At 34.8% G+C, this 23,228-nt stretch overlaps 3 protein-coding genes and 1 pseudogene across 5 annotated transcripts; all 4 read right to left on the bottom strand.

The window, feature by feature from the left end:
• Positions 1 to 2,115: 2,115 nt before the first annotated feature.
• LOC112295787 (UPF0426 protein At1g28150, chloroplastic) lies at positions 2,116 to 3,984 on the bottom strand. 2 transcript variants are annotated; one of them, XM_024547733.3, is made up of 4 exons: positions 3,681 to 3,984; positions 3,373 to 3,461; positions 2,526 to 2,669; positions 2,116 to 2,352 (listed from the first exon to the last, which is right to left on the bottom strand). In XM_024547733.3, exons 1-4 carry the CDS (start codon positions 3,862 to 3,864, stop codon positions 2,179 to 2,181), a joined length of 591 nt encoding a protein of 196 aa, XP_024403501.1. In that variant the 5' UTR covers positions 3,865 to 3,984; the 3' UTR covers positions 2,116 to 2,178. The 2 variants fall into 2 exon arrangements, with proteins under 2 accessions (XP_024403501.1, XP_024403502.1); XM_024547734.3 differs by lacking the exon at positions 3,373 to 3,461.
• A 6,903-nt stretch (positions 3,985 to 10,887) lies between these two features.
• Positions 10,888 to 13,589, bottom strand: LOC112272807 (WD repeat-containing protein LWD1). 2 transcript variants are annotated; one of them, XM_024500927.3, is made up of 4 exons: positions 13,106 to 13,589; positions 12,528 to 12,946; positions 11,616 to 12,146; positions 10,888 to 11,468 (listed from the first exon to the last, which is right to left on the bottom strand). In XM_024500927.3, exons 2-4 carry the CDS (start codon positions 12,858 to 12,860, stop codon positions 11,301 to 11,303), a joined length of 1,032 nt encoding a protein of 343 aa, XP_024356695.1. In that variant the 5' UTR covers positions 12,861 to 12,946; positions 13,106 to 13,589; the 3' UTR covers positions 10,888 to 11,300. The 2 variants fall into 2 exon arrangements, with proteins under 2 accessions (XP_024356695.1, XP_090100806.1); XM_090244680.1 differs by having other exon boundaries at positions 13,184 to 13,446.
• Positions 13,590 to 14,177: 588 nt separating this feature from the next.
• Positions 14,178 to 16,154, bottom strand: LOC141044438 (serine/threonine-protein kinase GRIK1-like). The gene is made up of 2 exons (XM_090244867.1): positions 15,916 to 16,154; positions 14,178 to 15,646 (listed from the first exon to the last, which is right to left on the bottom strand). Exons 1-2 carry the CDS (start codon positions 16,016 to 16,018, stop codon positions 15,570 to 15,572), a joined length of 180 nt encoding a protein of 59 aa, XP_090100993.1. The 5' UTR covers positions 16,019 to 16,154; the 3' UTR covers positions 14,178 to 15,569.
• On the bottom strand, positions 16,019 to 18,464 carry LOC112296027 (serine/threonine-protein kinase GRIK2-like; annotated as a pseudogene).
• Positions 18,465 to 23,228: the final 4,764 nt, after the last annotated feature.

Here is a 23,228-nt window from a genome sequence, read left to right as displayed (position 1 = left end):
TTTAATCGACTAATAACTTAAGACAATAAATTTGTCATTATTGAGTAAATCTAGTGCAGTTATTGTACTATTTGTAATAATAATGTTTAATCGGTTGAATGACCACTAAGATAGGATAATTTTTTACTAAAATAGATAAAAAAAATCTAGTTAGGACAAAGATTGAGGATAGGATGGTAGCTAGAGTTTAGAAGATAGTAAGGACTTTTATCCTTCTCTCTTCAAAGGTATTATTACTATGATTGTTATTAGAGGGTGGTAGGAAGATGTGAGAGGTTAGAAATTGGACTGGAAGGACTAGAGGGACTTAGAAGGCCAATTTAGGCCTAATATACACAACTCATAATATTATATGAGCAATATTGAGACTCCTAGGATTAAAGAGGCAAAACTATATCATGTGTGTTAGATCTTGTCTTATATAAGCAATTTTGGATCAATCTAGTATGTGGGTCTTATAGATCACATGATTTTATATGTGGATTTGTGTTAGATCTAAGTAAATGGACCAGATCTGGCCATACATCTGAGTTTCAGAGATTCAAGACAAGACACTATCAAGGACAATGATAGGGCAGTATTTTATTATTTTGGAGGTTTAACAAGCAAGTGGTTATTACGATCCTTCAAATGAGCCTAAAATCTCTCGTTCACAACATGTTAATTAGAAACTATATGATTATTAAAAAAATTATACTACTTTTTGTTGAAATCTTTCAACATGTTTTTGTTAACTTTTTGTTATAAAATATATTTTATTTTATTTTATTTACAAAGTTATAATTGACATTAAAAAAATCAGTTTTAAGTCATGACAAGATAATAATCTAACTTAACCATATTATTTATAATTTATTAATTTTTAGGTTTATAAGATTTTACATTAAAATTCTCCATTCCTGGATTTTATAGACTGAAACACCTCTTCACATTTCTAAGACAAATGATCTCATCTTACAAGGCACAAACTAAACATTTTTATTGCCATATCTGAAAAAGTTGTGTTACATGACAACTATAGTATTTATTAACATTACATGGCAGCAATTGACAATAGATCATATGAGTTTGAAGAAATCTATACAATAGGTAGAATTTACTTTTCATAAATAAATGCTTAGGAAGTTTGATTTTTTTCCTTATTATTAATGAAATGACATTTGAGTATCAACTTCAATCATAAAAATGGTTGATGAGAAAGTAAACAGACATAGTTAAGACATACAATCAGTAAACAGACATAGTTTCAGTTTTGAGCAAAATTATAAGCAAATTATTTGAGGGAATTCCAAGGAAGGTGATAAATTGGAAGTCAAAATTCTAGTTTGATATAAATCACAATACATTCTTCAATTTATCACCTTCTTGAATGTATTGTGATTTACATCAAAGTAGAATTTTCGGAAGATGCTTCAGAGCCTCTCTTAATTTGGAAATATTGGTTGTTTCAATGAAGGCTTTCAATTCATGTTCCAGTGGGGATGCCCATCCTTCTAAGTATTTAGATTGCACTCATTATTAAAATTTATAATCCATATCGAGGCTGTTCACGTGCATTTTCCTTAGTTTTGACGAACAGGAGAAAGAAGAAAAAAACAAAAATAAAAAGGATATTGCACGTTGTAGAAATCAACTTTGCAGAAGGTGTCGTCCCATCCTGCACTGTGGGGTCGATGAGGGATATCAACGCCCTGGACAACGAACACACCTCTGCCCATCTTCATGGTCATGCACTAGTTGGAAGAGAATCCAGCCCACTTTCCGAGCTCATGATGGGATTTTCAAAGAGCAATGGGAGTAAAGGTAGTTTCACAGAGCACTCGAAATATGATCACGTCGAGCAGCAATACTGTGTGAGAACAAATTTGAACCATCATACCTGACTCTCTGAGTGCTCGCTGAAGTGGTGTGTTAGGCCCTTTCATGCCCAACTGCAGGCAACGAAGAACCAAGAGCTGGACATGAGCAGTTGAAGTCCCAACTTCGATCAGGATTTGTCCGTGACCGACAGGACCTTTACACAAGTATCAGATTACCATTGATTCATGGCATCAATGCAGGATAATTTGCGCGGAGCGAAGACATTGTTGTGATTTTGATGAAGATGCTGCAGACTATTTGTAAAGTAATACTGATTCACAAGAAACAAATGTTTCGTATCAATTTTGCACACAGTTCCTAATCAATCTGAATGTCCTCCGGAATAGAATCGTCACTATCGACAGCTTGATTGTCATTTATATCTATGCCAGCCGCTTCAGCGGTCTTGGCTACCCAATCTTTCAGAGGCTCCTCATTGAGATCAAGTCGCAGCAATCCCGCAAACATACCACCCAGGAATGCAATTGGCTCCTGCTCATAACACAGTCAACCACACAAATTTCAAGTGATGTCTTTGTAACAAATAACCAACCTTCAGAATTGACAAACAAAATGAGATCCGTTCAATCATTCAGATGAGAGAAAATCTACAGGAAATGGTCCGAGAATTTTGTCGATGTGCATTTCAGAATATCAAGTCGAACCTTCATGGCTTCCTTGAGGATAGGATCATCCAACGGGTTCAGTACTGCTTTGATAGATTGCGAAGCAGGACTCTTCTTTCCGCATCCTAATCTGAAGACCTTAGTGTGACGTACGCATGGAGCAGCTCTTAAGCCGCAGAATGCCTGCACAACATTCCCAGTAATCAGAGTGAGACTCTCAGACGTCTGGTACAGGTAATCAATTTCAGAAATCCAATGTCGTAGAGTACCTAGGGTGGCATTCGGGTGCGAATTTAAAGCATCCATCATCAGTTACTAAGGTATAGTTGATCAGGGAGTTTATTTCCTTGCTACCCACATCCAAATCTAGGACTGATCCGAACTACCAAAATTCGGAAAATGCACGAGTTTCCCAACTAAGCTAAGATATTCTCTCCACTAGCACAGAGGCTCAAAAAGTGAAGGACGTAAGCTTCAACGCTTTTAAACTAGCCAGATTAAAAGGTTAGAATCACAGAGGACATAAACGAAGTTGCACACTGCGACTTTATGTAACTAGTTGCAAGGTAGATTTCTGCATCCTCGTCATTAATGCCCACATAATACTAAATGGCGAAAATTCTTCATAAATGTCACAAACATATGCCTCTCTCAACCTCATGCAACACAAGGCTAATACGGATCTCAAACCTGGTTCTATACCTATTGTAACCCAGGATATACAGAATAAATTAATCGTGAGGAAGCATGCTAACATTAGGGTAATATTTTGAGCGACTTCTAAAGAGTACACCGAAAGTTAAAGGAAGCAGAGAATCTTCACAGTAAAATTTTAGCAAGGATTACGATAACACGTAAAAATGATAGGGCACAAGTATCCAAGTACCAATTGTAGGACTGGAAAAAGCACACTCTGTAGCGTCTTGTTCCTCCTAATAGTTTGCAATTTCCATGACCGGCCAAAGTTTACAAAAACTATGCAGGTAAAACCATTAGGTTATTTGATTCAAATAAATAAAGAAATAAATAACTAATTGGATACAATGAAAATTTCGAAAAAGTGAAATGCAGAAGATACAATAACAACACAAAGAACAATAAAAAATAGAGTGGCAAAATCCAAAAAATCTAGCGTTCATGTATCCATAGGTTTCACTTTTTCGAAATTTGGGGGGGGGGGAGTTGTGGAGAGACCGGTAAAAAGGGTGCCGAGTGAAGCTGTAACGACGCCATAAGGAAGGATTGAAAAGAGGAATTGAGCAAAGGAAGCAGAAGCGAGGAAGAGGGTTTGAAGGATTGGAAAGCTGGGGAATGGGCACAAGCGAACACCGAGTGAAGGCGAGACGGAGATAGAGAGAGGGGAACGGAAGGAGCTCATTCGCAAGCTGGGGAGGAAGAAAGTAAATAAGCGAAGGAAGTTGAGGTGGGAGTAGGATAGATAGATAAGGAAAGACACGCACGCACACGCACACGCACACACACATAAGCACACACAAGAGAGAGAGAAACAGGGAGGCGAGGTGGGGGATGCGTGGACTTGGGGGCAGGGCTGGGCTGGGCAGGGCAGGCAGGCAGGCAGGCATTGGAGGGTGGTGGCAGTGCCAAGTGGGTGGATGAGTGGATGCATAGGTGGCAGGATGTTGGATGATTTTCATCTTCTTCTCAACCAGCCATTCCATCCCAAGACGACGACCACCCCCACCACCTCTCGCTCATCCTTCTTTCTCCCCTTGTTTGTTTGCTTGTTTGCTTCCTCTCTCTCTATATATCTCTCCTCCCGCCCTCCCCCCCTCTCTTCTCTTCCATCTTTTCTCCAACTTCTCATCCACCTATTTCTTACTTTTCATTCACTTTATCATTTTCTATTTTGTATGTCTTTTTATTTCAGAAGAAAATATTAAAATAGGACGATCAAAAAGTTTTTTTAATTAATTTATGTGGTCTAAAAACTCCCTAGCAGATTTTTTTTTCTGTGATAACACTTTTAAACCTATTATTATCAAAAAAAATATATTAATTAATTAGATTATCAAAGAAGTATTATTTGAAGATTATTTAAAGTCTTTGAAGAAGAAATATAGAATATAAGTGATAAAAAAAAACAGATATATATACATAGATATATATATATATATATATATATATATATATATATCAAACATAATGTTTTTTTGAAAAAAAAAAACATATTTTGCAAAATATAATAATATTTTAGAGTTTTATAATAATAAAAATACATAAATAAAAATCACAAAAACAAAGAAATGTTTCCAAATGGTTATTGTTAAGATACGAAAAGTCTTCTGAACCACAAACAAGAAAGTAAAGAAAAAAAGACACAACTTGACTAGAATTCATAGGACTGGATTTTATTATTGAATTGTATTACTTGCAAAGAAAAAATATTCCTGCATAATCTTCTAATAATTTATGATCTAATTTGTGAATAAAATATCCATGACGTGATTATTAATATTATTTTTTAATATTTTATAAAAACACTTTAAAATATATTCTTACGATACTTGTTGTCAAATTTATTATAGAGGTAGTTATTTTCAAAATACATGATTATACTTCTTTTTTTACAAAACATCCAAAAATTCATTAGAATATTTTTTTATAAAAAATAAAAATTTATTTTGAATTTTTTGTCGATAATATTGGTATTTTTCTACAAATGAATCTATTTTAAATATTCTATAGATAATCTTCTATTTTAAATATTCTATAGGAATCAACATGTAATTTTTGAAAAAAATATAAATTGAATTAAAGATTTTTTAAGAAATTAAGAAATAAAAAATAATTAAATTTATAAAATATAAAAAATAATTATTTTTTGTTTTACTTAGAAATACTTATTTTTTCAAGAAATTTTATTTTTACTCTATATATACCTTATTTTAGAACATATAGTTCTTGTTAAAAACACAATTATTCATGTTCAATTTCTTACATGGTTTTTTATCTTAAGAAGTTTTTTTTATTTCTTAGAATAATTATAAAATAATATTTATTTAAAATGCAATAAAAATTCTACATCTTAAATCTAGAGCAAAGATTTTCTTTACATAAACAACTTTTTGTATGTATCTAGGACATGACTCTATAACAAGTAGTCATATTTACTAATATATATACTTAGATAAACAAAACTAAGTAGACGTAAGTAGAAGTAGGTCAAATTATTAATATCTTATTAGAAAGCTTCTTGGAAGCTTTTTAGAATTTACAAGTGTTTATAAGTGATTGGTAGGTTGATAATATGGCCAACAAGTTGGCCATATGTTGTATGTTTAGCCACTTGTATTACAAGTTGACCATGTGGCAAACATGTTCAAAACTTGCCCTATAAATTAAACTTGTATATTCCAAGTTGGATACATATCATATAGCCTATAGGATATTGATATGTAGTTCTTTAGTAGATAGTATATGTAGAGATAAGAGAGATCTTCTTTACTCTTGTCAATGTCTTTTTTGTGTCCTATCTTAGTTCAAAACTTCCTAATTCTTTTTCATTTTGAATTAGTTAATTTAATTTCAATTCTTCATCTAATTTTTAATTGTGTACTTTCTCTCTTTTAGTGATATGAGAGGTATTATCAGTTTTAGAATTTTTGTTGTGGTTCATATTCTTGTTCAACCGTGACACCTCAATTATAATTTTATGGCGCATTATGCTTTGCACCACTTCTAAAGTTCCATTGCTCTCCTATCACGGCTTCAACATATTACCAATACATATAGGCTCCCACGATGATATTATATTCCAACAACAAATCCAAACCAACAACATTAAATAGAAGTTGTATCTAAGAGCATAATTCAAAGGTGCAATAGGATCTAGGAACAAAAACAGTACCAAATAATATATATATATTCCATTTAAAATTCATTATACCAAAAGCTGAAGGAAAAAAAACCATTCTTGTTAAGAAAAAGATAATGAATCTATTCACAACTTAGTCAAGTTACCTCTTACACCACAAAGAGAGAATCCAAGAATGTAAGTATAAGTAGAAAAAATCCTAAAGCTTTACTAAATGGCTAAATCACCATAATTAAACAAGCCCTTATAACACAAGTTTTTTCTCTTCAAAATCACTCATACAACTTGACTTGATAAGAATTTCTAGTGAAGGGGGTTTTTCCACCTAAGTCTTTAAATTGTAGTTGATACTAACAAAGTCAATTAACAAAAAAAAAAAAAAAAAAAAAAAAAAACTAAGTAGGATAGAAAACCACTAAAATAAAACTAAATTACATACATCCAACAAGATTTGGCATCTGATGCCATATCATGTGGTAGAGATAATCTACTTACTTTTGAAACAAAATAAGTATAGAAAATTAATAGTCTTCTTAAATTGTCCACGTGAACTACAATAAAATTCTAAAAATAAAAATATATTTGTATATTACCAAAATAAAAATATATTTGTATATCACCAAAATAAAAATATATTTGTATATCACCAAAATAAAAATATATTTGTATATCACCAAAATAAATATATATATATATATATATATATATATATATATATATATATATATACAACTAAAAGATAGATATAAAATTGAAATTAAATTGACTATTTCAATATGCCTTGAATCAAGATAGAACTTAAAAAAGGCTTTGACAAGAATAAACAAGACCCTACTCTTACATATATATAGATATATAGATATATATCCTATCTACTAAAGAACTATGTGGCAATGTTATATAAGGCATATGACACTTGTTTAATTTATAGGAGAAATTTTTAACATGTACACTACATAGACAACTTATAATATAAGTGGCTAAATATATAATATGTGACTAAGTTATCAACCAAAAAATTTCTTATAAACACACATAAAGTCTATAAAGCTTTTCAACAAGATATCAATAATTAAATCTATTTCTATTTATTTCTACTTAATTCTACTTATCTAAATAAATATATTAGTGAATATAGGCTATTTTTTATAATTCAATAGAAAGATTTGATGGCCTTCTAAACTAATATAAGTTCCTTTGTGATGGCATTAAGTCCTTTAAGTTTTCACTAAATTAAAAAATCTTTTTTTTGGCATCTATTTAATTATGTTTATACTTAAAAGTAATAAAAATCTATGAAAACAAAAGAAAAGTAAGAAAATATAAATAATATATGTATTAAGGTGCTTACAATCATGTTAAAGATATTCAAGTGATTCAACACTTCAATATTCTTTTTTATGCAAATTTTATATACTTATTCTTTTACACATATTTGACTTGTCAAAAATATTATTATATATAGTATTTCTATTATTATTAATAATTTTAGTATTAAATTCTTATTAATAAAATTATAAAATGAATAATTTAAAATTCTTAATAAAAATCTATAAATTTTTCTTAAGTTAATTTCTTATTATTTTTTATTAGTATTATTTGTAGGCTTTTTATTGAACAAGGCAATCTTTTACCTTTTGTTGCTAAAATCCAAAATCATTTTTGAAGTTAAATATTATTATAGTTAGATTTTTGGATTTAAAATTTTTATTGTATATATTTAAGAATAATAACTATATTTTAAATTCAAAGATGTTTGTTATATAGAAATATAAACAAAAAGTATATTTTAAATATAATTCATTAGAAATTAATAAAATGTAATATTTTTTTGGTGATAATTGATTATGTATTTCAAACACCACTTTAATGATAAATTTGTATCCTTTTAATATTAATTGTAAGAAAAGCTAATTCAAATTACAATCTTTTATTTAATATAGTGTCAACCAACATATCTGATTTATATTAATTAATTATAAACAGATTTTATTCATTTTTAATCATAATATCTTAATTAATTGATCTAATACTACAATTATGATATTAGAATATTTTTAAATCCATAAAACTATGATAAAATTTGTCAAAATAAAAAAATCTCATCTATTGAAGAATATTGTACAAAGTATAATTATTTAAACAACAAACATCAAAAAAAATATCAAAATTATTAATCTAAAGCTTTTTTTAAAATTAATATATTTCTAAAAAAACTAATTTAATTTATCTACATAAACATTAAACTTCAATATTATATCAATCAATTATATCAAATTGAAATATATCCAATCTTTAATAAGATATTGTGTTTTTCAAATTTTAAACTTACAAAAGTTAATATGTAAACATAATTCTATAAAAATATCAATGTTTTATAATATGAAAACAATATATATATATATATATATATATATATATATATTCTTAAAGTTTATACCAAAATTCAATAAGACATGTAAGATATAATATAAGAAAAAATTGATAAAATAAATTGATAAAATAAAAATAGATATATCTTTTAAGAACTTAATAATATGATTTAGGTTATATATACTAAATTTAAAAATCTATAATTAAATAAAGGAAGTTGATAAAGCCACAACTCCCTTGCTATCTTGTAATGAGTTCCATCTATCTTCTACCTTAGTCCTCCATTAATCCCCTATCTCCTATTTCCTCTAAAGTTTGTTTAGGTGAAAAACATTGTTTATAACAATTTTATTTTTTTATTTTTATTTTTCTCTTAGAATTCCGTTTTCCACCCTGTTTTTTCAAGTTAAAGGTAAAACCAATCTAAAATTGATAAATAATAAAAATTCCTTTACTTGAAATAAAAGAATAAAAAATGGAATCCGAGAAAAATAAAATAAAATGTTACAAACAATCGTATTTACAAAAATTAACTTCATTACTACAAACCAAATTGAGTTTTCATCCAGGAAACGAGTTCCAGATAGGGGATGGGGAGGTTGAGAATAAGGTATGGGGGGGGGGGGATTGGAATGGGAGGTTTGGAAACAAGGGATGGGAGGATTGGAAACAAGGAATGGGAGGCTTGGAAACAAGGGATGGGAGGCTTGGAAACAAGGGATGGGAGGGATGAGAGAATAGAGGGCTAGGAGAAAAAGACTAGGGATTGGAAACATGAGATGCAAGATGGACAAACTAATCATGAGATGGCAAGATATGGCAAGGGAGGAGAGGGAAGTGTGGCTTTAAAAATTGGTTGTGGCTTTAATATCTCCTTAAATAAATGATGAAATTTTGGATTAGAAAAATGATTATTTTTTTCAAAATCTCAAATAATTTTGATATGTTTTTATATGTTATTGTAAAATTAATTTCTTTGTTTATTGTTCATTGTTTCAAATTTTTTAAAATGTATAAACCATAGTAAAACTAACAGAATATTTTAATTTCTTTAAATGAAGTTAAATATCAAATTAGATTTAGTGTACAAGTATGTCGACTCTGTTGAACAAGTGAAGCTGTTTATAAATATTGGTTACCAAAATGAAGAAAGAAACTATATGTGAGATTTCCAAGTTCTTTCACCTTTATCACATTGGGCTGCATATTATCTTTGACTCATTAGTGATAAATCTCAAACATCACTGTTTTAGACGGACTCATTATACATTCACATGTGTTTGCAAAAGGTGTTTGTTCTATTCCAAATGCTTTCTTCTTAGTTATATAAACTGTAATATGCATATTTTAAAACTTTAGTGGATTAGATATTCAAAATTAAGTATAAATGGCCGATTAGTAAAAATATTTAGGCTATGGTATTTTGTTCACCTAAGTAAATATAATTCACAAAAACCGCATTCATTAAAATCATATATATCTATAATTATTTCAGAATTCAATAAAGTTAATACAATTTTTTGCACTTTTCTGAAATCCTCAGCATCTTGTGACTTCCTCCTGGTATCCGCGCCCATCCTTGCTGAGTGCGTTGGACTCCTGTAGCTGACTCCTCCCAATAACATTAGTTCAAGAGCTTGCAACACCATGCATCATTCGCCACCATTCTGCATTCCTTACAACTTAGCACTTAAAGCACAGATGCTAAGCTCAAGAGTGGTTCCACGACACGACAGCCTTAATGACTCATTTACCCCAATTCATTCAGCTCAAACATCAAAACAAGACTCACGCAGAACCATCTAAGTGTCCACAATTTAAAAAAATTCGGACCAACCCCGCATGCAAAGTTGCACACAACCTCATAGTTACTCTCAACTCAATAAGCGCGTGTTGCTTAGTAACATGGGATAACATTCTGAAGTCCGTTCAATACCTTCCATGTGCTTCATAACAGAGGATGAATGGTCAGGGAAACCACATTGACATTGGGAATCCGAACCGACAAGAATCCAAATACAGAAGGCTGAAACAAAGAGAAATAAATAACATGATTCGGATAAATGAACATGGGATTACGCAGCAGAAGAGCCCTGCACCAATTGAAATTCCAAGCACAATTTAAAGAATCCTCGAATGTCCTCACCTAACCCCTGATCTTCAGCAAATATGTGAAGAGGCATGGACCAAAAGTATCAAAGAAAAGCAATTCGGACCTTTATGTACAACGTCAACATCTGACTTGGAAGGTTGAAAGTAAACCAGGTGCCGATTACAGTCTGCAAACCTAATTAACAAAGAGACCTCTGTTGAAGCTTCACAACAAAGGACATCAAGGTTTGCTTATCCAAGAAAAAGTTACCTGATTTTACAATGATTTCATGAGGAATATCTTTGAACTACTGATTGTTGATCAACCGGTTGATTAGCTAATGGCACACAGAAAGAGCAAAGCTTGACGTCTCCCGCCAGGGAAACCTCAAAATTCCATCCTTCATGAATATGTAGCCGAGTCTACGATAAACCTTGATGTAAATAGACTGCAGAAGAAATCTCCCAGTGACTAATCACCACTTTACTCGGCAGATAAAGACAAAGAGCATACATCAAACACGTAAGATCTGAAGCTTGGTGGAAAAGGCTATTGCAACCCAATCAGGTTGTGTTGATGACCATTGCAACTGATTGATTTCTGCTCCAGCAGTGTAGGCTAATATTGGGTCTAAGTTGCCCTCTACAGGTTGGCTGATCGATGACAAATCCCAAATAAGAGCCTGCATAACGTTGGAATCGCACATAAGATTGTTGTGGAAATATGAACATTTGGGAGCACAAAAGCAGACCGATGATAACCATCCACACTGCACGTATTTGTGCAATGGGAGCTATGAATCAACAGCTTGCTGATTTCTGATGATTACCTGTGAATCATCTCCAGCTGTGCATATGTGACAAGGGCTATGAGGAGCCCACGCCACAGAATTGACACATGCTTGGTGCCGTTGGAGCTCAGCAACTGGTACAGTCGGCACACGGATGTCCAGAATCACCACCTTTGAACTGTCCATCAAGATAGTGGCTATGTATCGAGGGTCCTGTTTGTTCCATCCCAATCGCAGAAGAGGCGTGTCGGGCTGCGAACTCTCATATATAATCGTAGAGTGCTCCTTATCCCTTAAATCAAATACACGAACAGACCCATCCGCAGAGACGGAGGCAAAGACACCAGCACCTCCCCAAGCGATATCATAAACTTCTTTGTCATGCGCTATAAGTTGTGTGTCCACCACTTCTTTTTCAATATCCCAAATAGTACATGTAGTATCAATGCTCGACGTCCCCAGCCGCTTGGGTTCAGCCTCATTCCAATCGAACGAGGTTAGCGGGGCACAATATTCACTGTACTTGTTATTGTTAAGAATACTTTTACGTTCCACCTTATCATCGTGGATCTGCCACCAAATTTTTATTAAAGATAGATAATTATTTTTTAGTTAAAGAGGGGAAAGATGTTTAATTTTATTTTAAAAATGAATGGTCGACCATAAGTGATTGAAGATTGGATTCCACCACAAAATAAGATACATAAATGAACATTGAAAGCTCCAAAAATTAAATCGGACTTCGCGAGTTCTGGCATGTTTTTTCAAATAATTTAACTAAATCCAAGAACAAAAAGCTCTAGCATACAACAGTTCAGATCACCAAAAATGCTAAGAGTAAGACCTTCTCTATCCTTTGAAGAAGCAGAGACGATTTCCCTAATTATTTTTCTGAACGAAGGTGTCTCCAAAATCAATGCTAATTCATTGTCAACTCAGAAGACAACATACCTGCCATATGCGTAGATAGTCCCCAGTAGTAGCCAGCAAATCCGGTTTTTGACATTCTTTATCAGGAATGAACATAATTTTAGTGGTGGGGTAAGTATGCTCAAAAGAGAGCTTCGGGTCCGCCTTAAAGTCGCAAGTCTCATCATCAAGCTGCACTATCTCCACCTTATTGCGATGGTCTTCAATAAAAGATCCAATTGCAAGACGCATATGCTTGTCTTTACGAACGCTCCAGTTCATACCATATATAGGCCAGGGGGCTTCATATGTGTAGATTTCTGACCTTCGCTGGGGCTCCTGCCCATACATATCTATGCTCGAGTCATGATCCATTAATCCCACCCACGATGTTCTCGAACCGCGAATGCGCGTAGACGTCAAAGATCAATACGTCATTTTCAAAACATATATCACACTTCCTGCAAGAAAGAATCATAGAAAGAGCTTAGTCAACTAATACCATTCTAATGACTGTTGAGACTCGTGTTCAGATGCAGAATAAGGCAGAGCCCTAATAAGCCTCTTACGAGATCGATGCACAAATGCGAATTCCGACATGCCTCAACGCCACCACTTACCACAAGTGAAGTGTCTGAACCCTAAACTCCAGCAAACTTGAGCAAACCGAAAATACGAAGGAGCAGAGAGATGAGCACCTCTAGTGAGGGCTGTAACAGCGACATGAAAATGATACCGCAACACAAAGAAAGAGAATAGGGAACACAGCGGCCAGGAGGAAGCCAAAATCTCAAGGACGAGGCAATGAGAGCGGGAGCAAGGTTAGAGAGAGGGAGGGGGCAGAGGAGCATGCCAAGGCAGGTGAGCAAGGAGGGGGGGTAGAGGGAGCGAAGCGAGGGGGAGGGGGGGATGAAAAGAGGGAGGGAGGGAGGGACGCGGGGGACAAAGAGGAGGAGGAGGAAAGGGGATATCACGGCGCACAGTTAGCAACCGACAGTCAGTCCCTCAACACCACCGCCGCAGCAACAGCATCGGCACCCGCATCATCGCAAAACCCCCCCCCCCCCCTAATGAGCACTGGAGATGCGGGCCCGCCAACGAACCATCTTACCAACCAACTAACGAGGGGCCTTCGCACGTCAGCACCCCCCTCATAATAATAATATCTTGCCCTGTCCTGTCCTGCCCTCGCTTTTCCCCTCACCGGCTCTCTCGGTGGCCCCTCTCCATCCACATGGGCTGGATGGATGCACGGCATAATTTCCCATCAGATGGTCTTCATTCGTGTGTCCATCCATTTCTGACCAAGAGGGCTTCAAAAATGTTTTCCACTCGCTTCTTATTATCCATCACATCTTGACCAGAATCAAACTGTCGTCAGCTAAATTCTTAAAACCACAATCAAATGCCTCATTCTTGGAATTGCATTAGGAACGTCCCTTGTTCCTTGCCCCTCCCTGTTCATTCCTCATTTCATTTACTATCCACATTGAGAACGTTGATTCATTTTCTAACCTTATTACTAAAATATTGGTAACAACAGTAGAATAAATTTTAATTCAATGCAATGCAATCAAAAGATTGAACCCTGGAACTAAGTTTTAAATATAGGAATTTATTTTCAAAAACACAGTTGGGTGACACAACGTACATTCTCATACAATGAGAGTTAAGTGTGCTCAATGAGGGTGGACCACTCTCAGAGAGCTCCAACACTCCTTATCACCCTCATTTTGCTTGATTTGATGATATGAAGCAAGGTGGGTTAAGTAGACAAATCTCCGATCTCGACTTCCACTTGAACATTGCTCAATAGATTATCATTTGTATATGCCTATGTCGAACTCTTCCTCTAGTAAATGTTTCTATGCTATAAATGGAGGTCAATTGGTAAAGGAATTATTTTGCATGACAAGAAGGTTCTCAACAAGGAGATCTCCAATTTGAAGCCCAGATTTAGACAGAAACTCCGTTTTATTTATCAACCTAAACCACATTGTTTTAAAATGTTGCATCTATGCTTCGACTACTCACACCTTTAGACAACCCTCATTATGCTTAAGCTATGAACTACCAAATTAAACAATCATACTAAAATTCTCATTTGAATAAATATTAATTTCAGCTATTCATCCTCCCCATTCACCCTCCTTAATACAAAACTAGAGGGTTGATCCTTGACGGCCATAGAAGCAGATTGGAATTATAGGCCAATTATAGGAACAGTGATTGCCCACTTGTTCATACACTACTACCTAATGTTAACTTTGGTTCTTGATAAGAGTATGATCAAATGGAGGACACCACTCCGCAGTAGCACATTAAATTGGATGATTCAAGTGGCTCCCACATATTAAGAGGCTGTCTGTGAGGTACTGGCCACTTTCAATGAATCACGCACTCACATGACTACGCAAACACTTGAGAATTCAGAAACAAGTTGCCGAGTTCACTAAATACACATAATACAAGATTTCAAGGTTGATCGAGTTTCTGTCTAAGGGAATCTGTCCATTTCTTTTGCACAACTGTAGTCTTGAAGGTGCATGAACTCAATGGATCAACTTGCTGTACGACCAGGAACGTTGATAAATCAAAGATGATCTAGGAATATCTACGAATATCTAGAAACAAATGAAGAGGATGTAAAGCAGAGGTCAATTATATCTAGAAAAGAATGTGACTTCACAAACTAGGGAGCGAAGCTAAATTATAAGCTACAACCATTACCTAGGACAAAACAGACTGCTGTAAATCGAACACATAAATGCTAGCTCTCCTATGCTATTCAAAGAGAGAAGGAACTTGAAATTGAACCAGGAATCACTCTACTAAATACACAGCACGCAAAACAAGACCATCGAGTCCGAGTTCAGTCTTGCTTATGCAAAATTTTAGAATTTTTTCTAAAATCAAATAGCCATCTTCGTAAAGTATATCCTGATTACTAACAGATTGTAAATATATTGAGCGCTTCAAAACCTTACAGTTCATCCTTTTCAATGCCTCCTGAAGTGTCCTAGGAAAGCCACGTACTAGCAAGCTTAAAGAACCTGACACAGAGTAGCTTAATTCTACCCACTTTCATCGCACGGGGCCATTCCATCTCACAACCCACGGATGGTTGGCTACTGCCTCCAAACTGAGCCGGTTTTTAGCATCTGCAAATGACTCCCGACAACATACAATAAGATTATGCCTTTCAATTTCTTCTGAAAAAAGCAAAGCGTTACAATACCCACCAGAATTCTTATCGCCGTTTCTTTGAACTTGTTGCTTATTACCAAGAATCGAACAGCTTCACATCAAGTTATACGGAACAGAAGAAGCAACAATACAACGACGGTAGACTATGCTAATCAGTTCATGATCGCTTATGAAAAATGCAAATATGTTGGGCAGATGAACCAGCGCAATGACAAGGAATTACCTTTGCACAGCAGTCCTCTTAATAAGTCAGCGAGATCTGGCTCCAGGTGACCAGGAATTTGAAGAGGATCGTTTACAATCTGTGCCATATCAAGCATCAACATCTACATCAGATAAACAGGGGAACACATATAAAGATTACCAATTTTGCATTCGTCATATCTAAACCTTATTAAAAATAATTCTCCAGCAAGAGTTAATATTCTTATTCTGCAAAGTACGCTAGTGCTATGTACCTCTGAAAGATTTGTGATTACATGCTTTGTCATATGCAAGTTATCCCCCTTAAAGGGATTGAATCCCAACACCATACAGTAGAGAGTACACCCCAAAGCCTACACATCTGTTGCTTTTCCATGATAGGTCAATCCTGTTGACCGCCAGAAAATGCTCGTATTAGCTAGGAGCATAGACAAGTATTTGAGCACCCGCATCATGTAAATTATACGCGCAACTCACAAAATAATGCCTCGATCACGCAGGATTACATCATTCAAGTGGTTCATGGAATCAAGTCAAAACCAGATTTTTCGATTACGACATCAAATACAAAATGATCGAGGCAGAAAATCTCTCATCTAAACAGCACTCTAGGGCTATATAAACAGGTGTCCTGGGAGACCTTCGAAGCTCATCGTTTCCATCCTGTAAGAAGTATATTTTTTAACTTGAATGAAGAAACACATGTGAAGAATTGATGCTGAGAAGGAACAATACATCTGTGCCTTCTTCTGCAGTATATCAAACAAATGAGAATTTTACAAAGGCAGCTCAAAAACTCCTCAAACTCGCTGCTGACTCCAAAATTGCAGATTTAAATGTGCACATCAGAATTGACCAGAAGATTTTCTGGTTTAATACCACCATGTATGATGTTCTGAACATATCATAACAGAGAAGCATCTTCCAGTATTAGAGGTCCAATTGAAAGTCCAAGACAGCCAAGGGAAAAACAATTGATAAGAAGGATGGAGAATATGGTAAAGGTCATCTAGTAAGTGTACATTTTTATGAAGATACATAAGACCAGCCACAACATCTAGGAAATATTCACATGCATTGGCATCTCCTATTCCTCCTACTGGTCCACAGCCTTCAAAAATCCATTCTCCTTCCACGTACTCCACAACTGCACAACATTTTAGTAGGTGAAAATGAGATTTCTAGAATCAGCACAGGTACAAAAAATCCCTGGCTGAAATACTATTACAACTGATTGCACTCAAACCCTACTAGTAAAATATCGAAAACTGCAGTTGATGAGCAGATTCGAGAAAGACGTATCTACTAAAGCAAACCACAAACTTAAACCACAAACTTAACCACAAACCACAAACTTAACCCATATAAAGTCCAATAAGAAGAACGGTTTTATAAAACAACTTCTAAGTAAGCTTATTTACTTGGTTCCAGATTAACGATGGGAACTAATGCCGACATTAAAGAGCTTCAAAGAATGAGAGCATATCCATGTAGTAGTTATCACTCTCAGGGTCATCAATAACTTCAACCAACTTCACAATATTAGGTTGGTCTAGCTGCTTCATTATCATAACCTGGTTTAGACAAACCAGTGAAAAACTAGCTATGAGCTACAAATAGAGACGGCATATACAGTAAATAATCAGGCTGTATCTGCATGCACAGGTCACCACGACCAGCCCTTCAAAAAATGCTTTAATATAAAGCAAAAGCTACGACAATAATACTTCCAGGAGTTAAATGATTCCCAATACACCTCTTAAGGTAAGAATGTGAACATGCATATCCTGCAGTAAAATGAGGTGACAAGGCCCACCAAATTGTAGGGTTTAGGGTTTAGGAGAACTGCATGTCAAGTTTTTATGAAATGAGATTGCATTCCAATCTTTACAGCTCCTCGAAAAAATAAAACTAGTGCCACCAACGTTTGACTTAAAATCTAATGGATCACGGAAAAAAACCAATACCTCTCTAAGCACATCAATCATAGCAGTTTCAGTTGGACACCAATTTGCACAACAGAGACTTATGGAATATCTGTAAAAGTAGAGTACACATTACAAAGCTCAATAACACGATTGATAGCACGTCGTGCCACATCCTGAAACACAAGTTGCTCAAACAGGAAGATCTCCAACCCTCATTATCTTAACGTCCATAAAAGTGTAATGATGCAAGGCTTTGTGGATTCACGGATCTTCTATTTAGTTCCACACCGGTTTCTTCAATACAAATATTACTATTTGACCCAATTGTAGATGATATCTTCAGAGACCTTTCCAATGATGAGTTCATGCTCCAAATTACCTTGAGCTCATAGAACATGCCATCCTCTTGACTCCTATGCAATACCTGCTTCACAGCAGGAGCTAGATGAATGATTGTAGTTAAGTCATCTCATGCATAGAGATCCACACCATGTAACATAAAATTGGTCGTCTTTACAACTTCAGTTTTGAACGCGTTGGAAAGATTAGCTGATAATCGAAAGATAATTGCTATGGCAAGGACTCCATTGCCATAGCTGCCAGTCCCAATCTCCCGCAAGCGTACATATTCGTTTATCATCTTGTTTCAGTGTGGATCCTGGACCCAATAAAAAGAGCATCAATGAGCGTGAAAGAAAGGGTTCTAGAATATAAGAACTAAGAATCTTAATCCTTTATCGGAACTATGAATACCGAAATTTTTCTACCGTTTTGAGAATCGCGATGATCAATAATTGGAAGGACGGTTCACGAAATTTGGCACCTCCGAGCGAACTACACGGTGAGTGAATTTGACAGGTCTGTGACCAGTTCGAGATTCCTTGCTCGATTCATACTAAATGCGGATGTATGAGGATTCAAGCTGATTTGGGGAACCATTCGGAACCTCGGAAAAGGAAGTTCGGGCGTTGCAGTAAGGAGGTGTATGCTGGGATATAGAGAGTGTAGACATAACACCTTTCTTAGACGCAGTTTGAGTGGCTTTTTCGACTTCTTCAACAGTGAAACTCAGGAAATGTTCACTCGAATACAGTTTCTCTATGTGAAAAGCTGGCTATGATTCTTTACTTCTTCGTTTCGGAAACAGGCCGCAGCAGCAAGGGCAATATATCCCATGGACTTTTAAGCGATGTCCAACTCCAATTATCAGATGAAATCCTCCTGCAAGTGCTGCACACAAGCAGTCTCTGCCATCCCTCAGCAACACCTCTCACAGGTGAGTGAGTTGACCGAATCCCAAACTCAAGCAAACATGAACTGACCAGGGGTAACAAGGTCCAGAGCGATGACCACCTCTGCAGGGGGGGGGGGGGTAGCACTGACATAAAAGTGACCCGGCGAAGAAAGAAAGGGCGGGAAAGTGGGGTGCAGCAAGTGACGGAAGGTAGAGAGGAGGAGAGGAGAGGAAGAAGGGGGTATTAGCGAGAGAGAGAGGGATACACACAACACGGAGGAGGAAGGGGAGGGAGGAAAGGAAGCACACTGAACAACATTCATTCAACAATGCTGCGGTTGTTGCAGCAGCAGCACCAGAGCAGAAGTAGAATCCTGGACGCCGGTTGTAAGAAAGTTGGAAGAAAGGAAGGCTGCTGCAGAGAGAGCGTCTCACATCTTCCTTCCTCCCTTCCAAGGGTGGAACAACATAGTCATCTGTTTCAAATAGGGTTACATTAGAGTTTCTATTTTTAGTATTTCTTTAGGGTTCTTTGTTGTTTATTTAAGCATTTATATTTATAGTATTTCATTAAGATTTCTTGTTATTTTTCTTTGGAATTAGTTTGGAACTTCTTTGTATTTCTTTTATAACTTCTTTTAAATTTATTTTGGATTGGTCAAAGTTTGATCATGAATATTAAGATCTACTTAAGGTTATTTAATATTCTATTAGACTTAGTAGGATTGTTCTTGCCTTTCTACTTACTTTCCTAGCTAGGCACTCAATGCATTTTTAAGCAAATACACACATAATACGACAACGATAATTCACTAGTGATAGAATGATGTAATCTCCTTCTCCACTTGCTATATTGTTCCTATTTACAATTGTAGTATAGAAAATAATTCTTCAATAATATTCATGAGTACTTCACTGATAAGTCAAGTAGTTTTTTAGAAAAGAAAAGAGGAAGGAAAAAATTCAAAATTCAAAGGCTACATTTTAAGGTAAGTTCTCCTAAGCCAATCAATTAAACTTTTTAATTTTTAATTTAAATTAACATAGGTTGTGGATTGACAAGTAAGGAGCTAGAAGAAAAAAACTAAGTACTTAGAAAATAAAAAATTAATTAAATTTCTAAGTATTATTGAATTATTTTAATTATTCAAATTTTAGCACGTATGCTTGGAACAAGGACCAAGGAGTTGGAAGGTAGAATCTAAGAAAAAGAAGCAAAAGAAGTAATTATCTATTGACTCTTTTAGGACTCAAGTGTAGTTGGATAAAATAGAACCTTAATCTTTGATTCTATCTTTTAGATTTAACTTGTGATTGATTAAAGAGATTTTTTAGAATTTTTTTGTAGTAATTTGTTAATAAGTGATAAGGTAGTTGGTAATTTTTGTCATTAACTAAGTAATAAATAATTTCCTAACTACATTGGTATAAAAAATAATAAAAAAAAAAAAAAAAAAAAAAAAAAACTTAGGCTTCTTGTGGGCAATGGAATGCATGTGCATTGAATGTTCCTTAGGGTCACCCCCACACAAGGTTATTTCATATAATAGTTTAAGAGACAAAAAACCTTACTTGGAATAATACTCAAGTAAATATTCTTTTTTAAGATTATTTTTGTTGGATTTTCTTTCCTTATCAGAAGGAATATTTAAGTGGGATTTAAGTTGATAAGTACAAAATATTAAAACTTAAATTCCATGGTTACATGGTTTAGTTTGATTTAATCATTTTTTAATTTTAGAAATGACATCGTGATTGTAGAAATTTAATGCATTGAATATAAAGTATTTCATAGAAATATTTACTATATGTTTGATAATAAATGGCTGTTATTATTTAATGTGGTTTTTAATCATATTAAAAGAGGGGATATATGAGTTATATTAAAACCACTCTTCTAATAGCTTCTTAAATTGGAATATGAACCAACATGCTTTTTTAAAATAATTCTAACATGAAATAAGACAAAGAACAACCTTAACTGCTTTATCTATTGAAGAAAAAGAAGTCTAAAGGCTACAAACACTTAGCATCAGCAAGTATTGTACTCTAATAGAAGTGTGGAAGAAGATAATTCTTACTTCCAACACTCTTTACATATAGGTGGTGGTTTGTGCACCAATGAAGCAATTTCCATCCATTTGATATTACATCCATTTCCACCTCATCTTACTAAAGACTCGGTACTACTACAATAACTTACTTTACCTCTTTGCTCCCTTTTTACTATTAGCAACATACTATGCTTAAACTTTATGTGATTGTAAGTAAGCAAGTACTTGCTATTCTTCAACACTCCCACCTTGCTAATATTCAAAAGGCTTTTAATTTAATCTTTAAATCAAGTCATGATGTCTATCCTTGACCAATGCCTTTGTAAGCACATCACCAAGCATATCATTTGTAGCACAATACTTCAGACCTATTATTCTGTCTTCAATCTTCTTTCATATAAAATGATGTTGAACATCAATGTACTTGGTCCTTGAGTGGTGTTTTTGGCAATGGGTGCATAAGTCTCATTGAAAACAATTCCAGCAACTTGTGAGTATCCTTTGGCAGCTAATCTTGCCTTGTGCCTCACCACCTCACCCATTGCATCTCTTTTAGTCCTAAACACCCATTTACAACCAATACTAGATCGATTTGGTGGAAGAGGTGCCAATTTCCATGTACCATTGTCTATAAGAAATTGGTACTCTTCTTCCATAGCCTTCTCCCACTTGATTGCATCTTCATGCTTCATAGCATCACACAATGACAATGGATCAGCAAGAAGAGCAATGTTTGCATGTTCTTCACTTACTTGAGGGAAGATGTGATCCTTCCACCAATCACCACGTTGCCTTCTTTCTCTCAAGGGATATCTCCTTTCACTTGTAGAAGAACATTCACCTTGTTACACTTTATCAATCTTCTTCTCTCTTAAATCTTGTCATTTTTTATCCAATAGTTGGGAGTCTTCATCATTATCATCATCCCAATCTTCAACATCTTCATTTCTTTAATTGCTGGTCCTATCAATTGTAGGAGCCTTCATCTTTTCAACCTTCTTTGGCTTTTCATCTTCATCATCTTCATTGTCTTCATCTTCTTGTGTCTTTGTTGAATTCAAAGATGTATCGACAAACACACCATTATTCCCACTTGGACACATCTCCAAGTGCTCACAAGTACTCTTATGCTCCAAAAACTCCACATCACGACTTTTGATGATCTTCTTGGATTCCAAGCACATTAGCCTATATGCCTTAGTACCTTCACAATAACCAAGAAACACACACTTTGTACCTTTTACATCAAGTTTGGACCTCATACAATTTGATGTTTTTGCATATGCAATGCAACCAAAAGTCCTCATACGAGAAATGCAAGGTTGTCTCCCACTCCAAGCTTCTTGTGGTGTCATTAATGCAAGAGCACTTGTTGGACACCTATTTCTTGTGTATACTACATTCACCATAGCTTCTGTCCAAAATTCATAGCCAAGGTTTTGAGCATGTAACATACTCCTTGCCATTTCTACAATAGTTCGATTTGCCCTTTCAGCAACACCATTTTGTTGTGGAGTGTACGGAGTTGTGGTTTGTCTAACAATTCCTTCATTCTTCAAATAAACATCAAATTGCTTAGACATGTACTCACCTCTATTGTCTGTATGCATCACTTTGATCTTGCATTCACTTTGTTTCTCAACAAGTGCTTTAAACTCCTTAAACCTCCAAAAGCATTCATTCTTGGCTTTAAGAATGTAGATCCAAATCTTTTTTGAATAATCATCAATGAAAGTGAGGAAATACCTTGATCCTCCAATACTTGTATTCTTCATAGGTCCACATAGATCTGAATGGACAATCTCCAGCAACTTGGTAGCACGTGTTGCTACATTCCTTGGAAATAAGGCCTTTTGTTGTTTGTCTTGTATGCATCCTTCACATGCAAGTTGTTTTGCATTTTCGCTTGTATTTCTAAGATCTAAGCTACTTACCATGGTCTTGAGCTCTCTCATGCTTTTCACATTCAAATGGCCAAGGCAACGATGCCATATATTCAACTTGTCTTCGTTTGATGTAAATTCAACAAATGCGGCTACCTCCACTCCATTCACCTTCTTACAAATGAGGTAGTACAAATTTCCGTCTTTCAAGCCTTTGAAGACCTTGTCTCCAC

This window comes from Physcomitrium patens, chromosome 19 (assembly GCF_059467195.1).
Source record: "Physcomitrium patens ecotype Gransden chromosome 19, ASM5946719v1, whole genome shotgun sequence".
Classification (NCBI taxonomy): Eukaryota; Viridiplantae; Streptophyta; class Bryopsida; order Funariales; family Funariaceae; genus Physcomitrium; species Physcomitrium patens.
The sequence above is the reverse complement of the archived record's forward strand: the minus strand, read 5'-3'. Positions and strand labels throughout refer to the sequence as shown.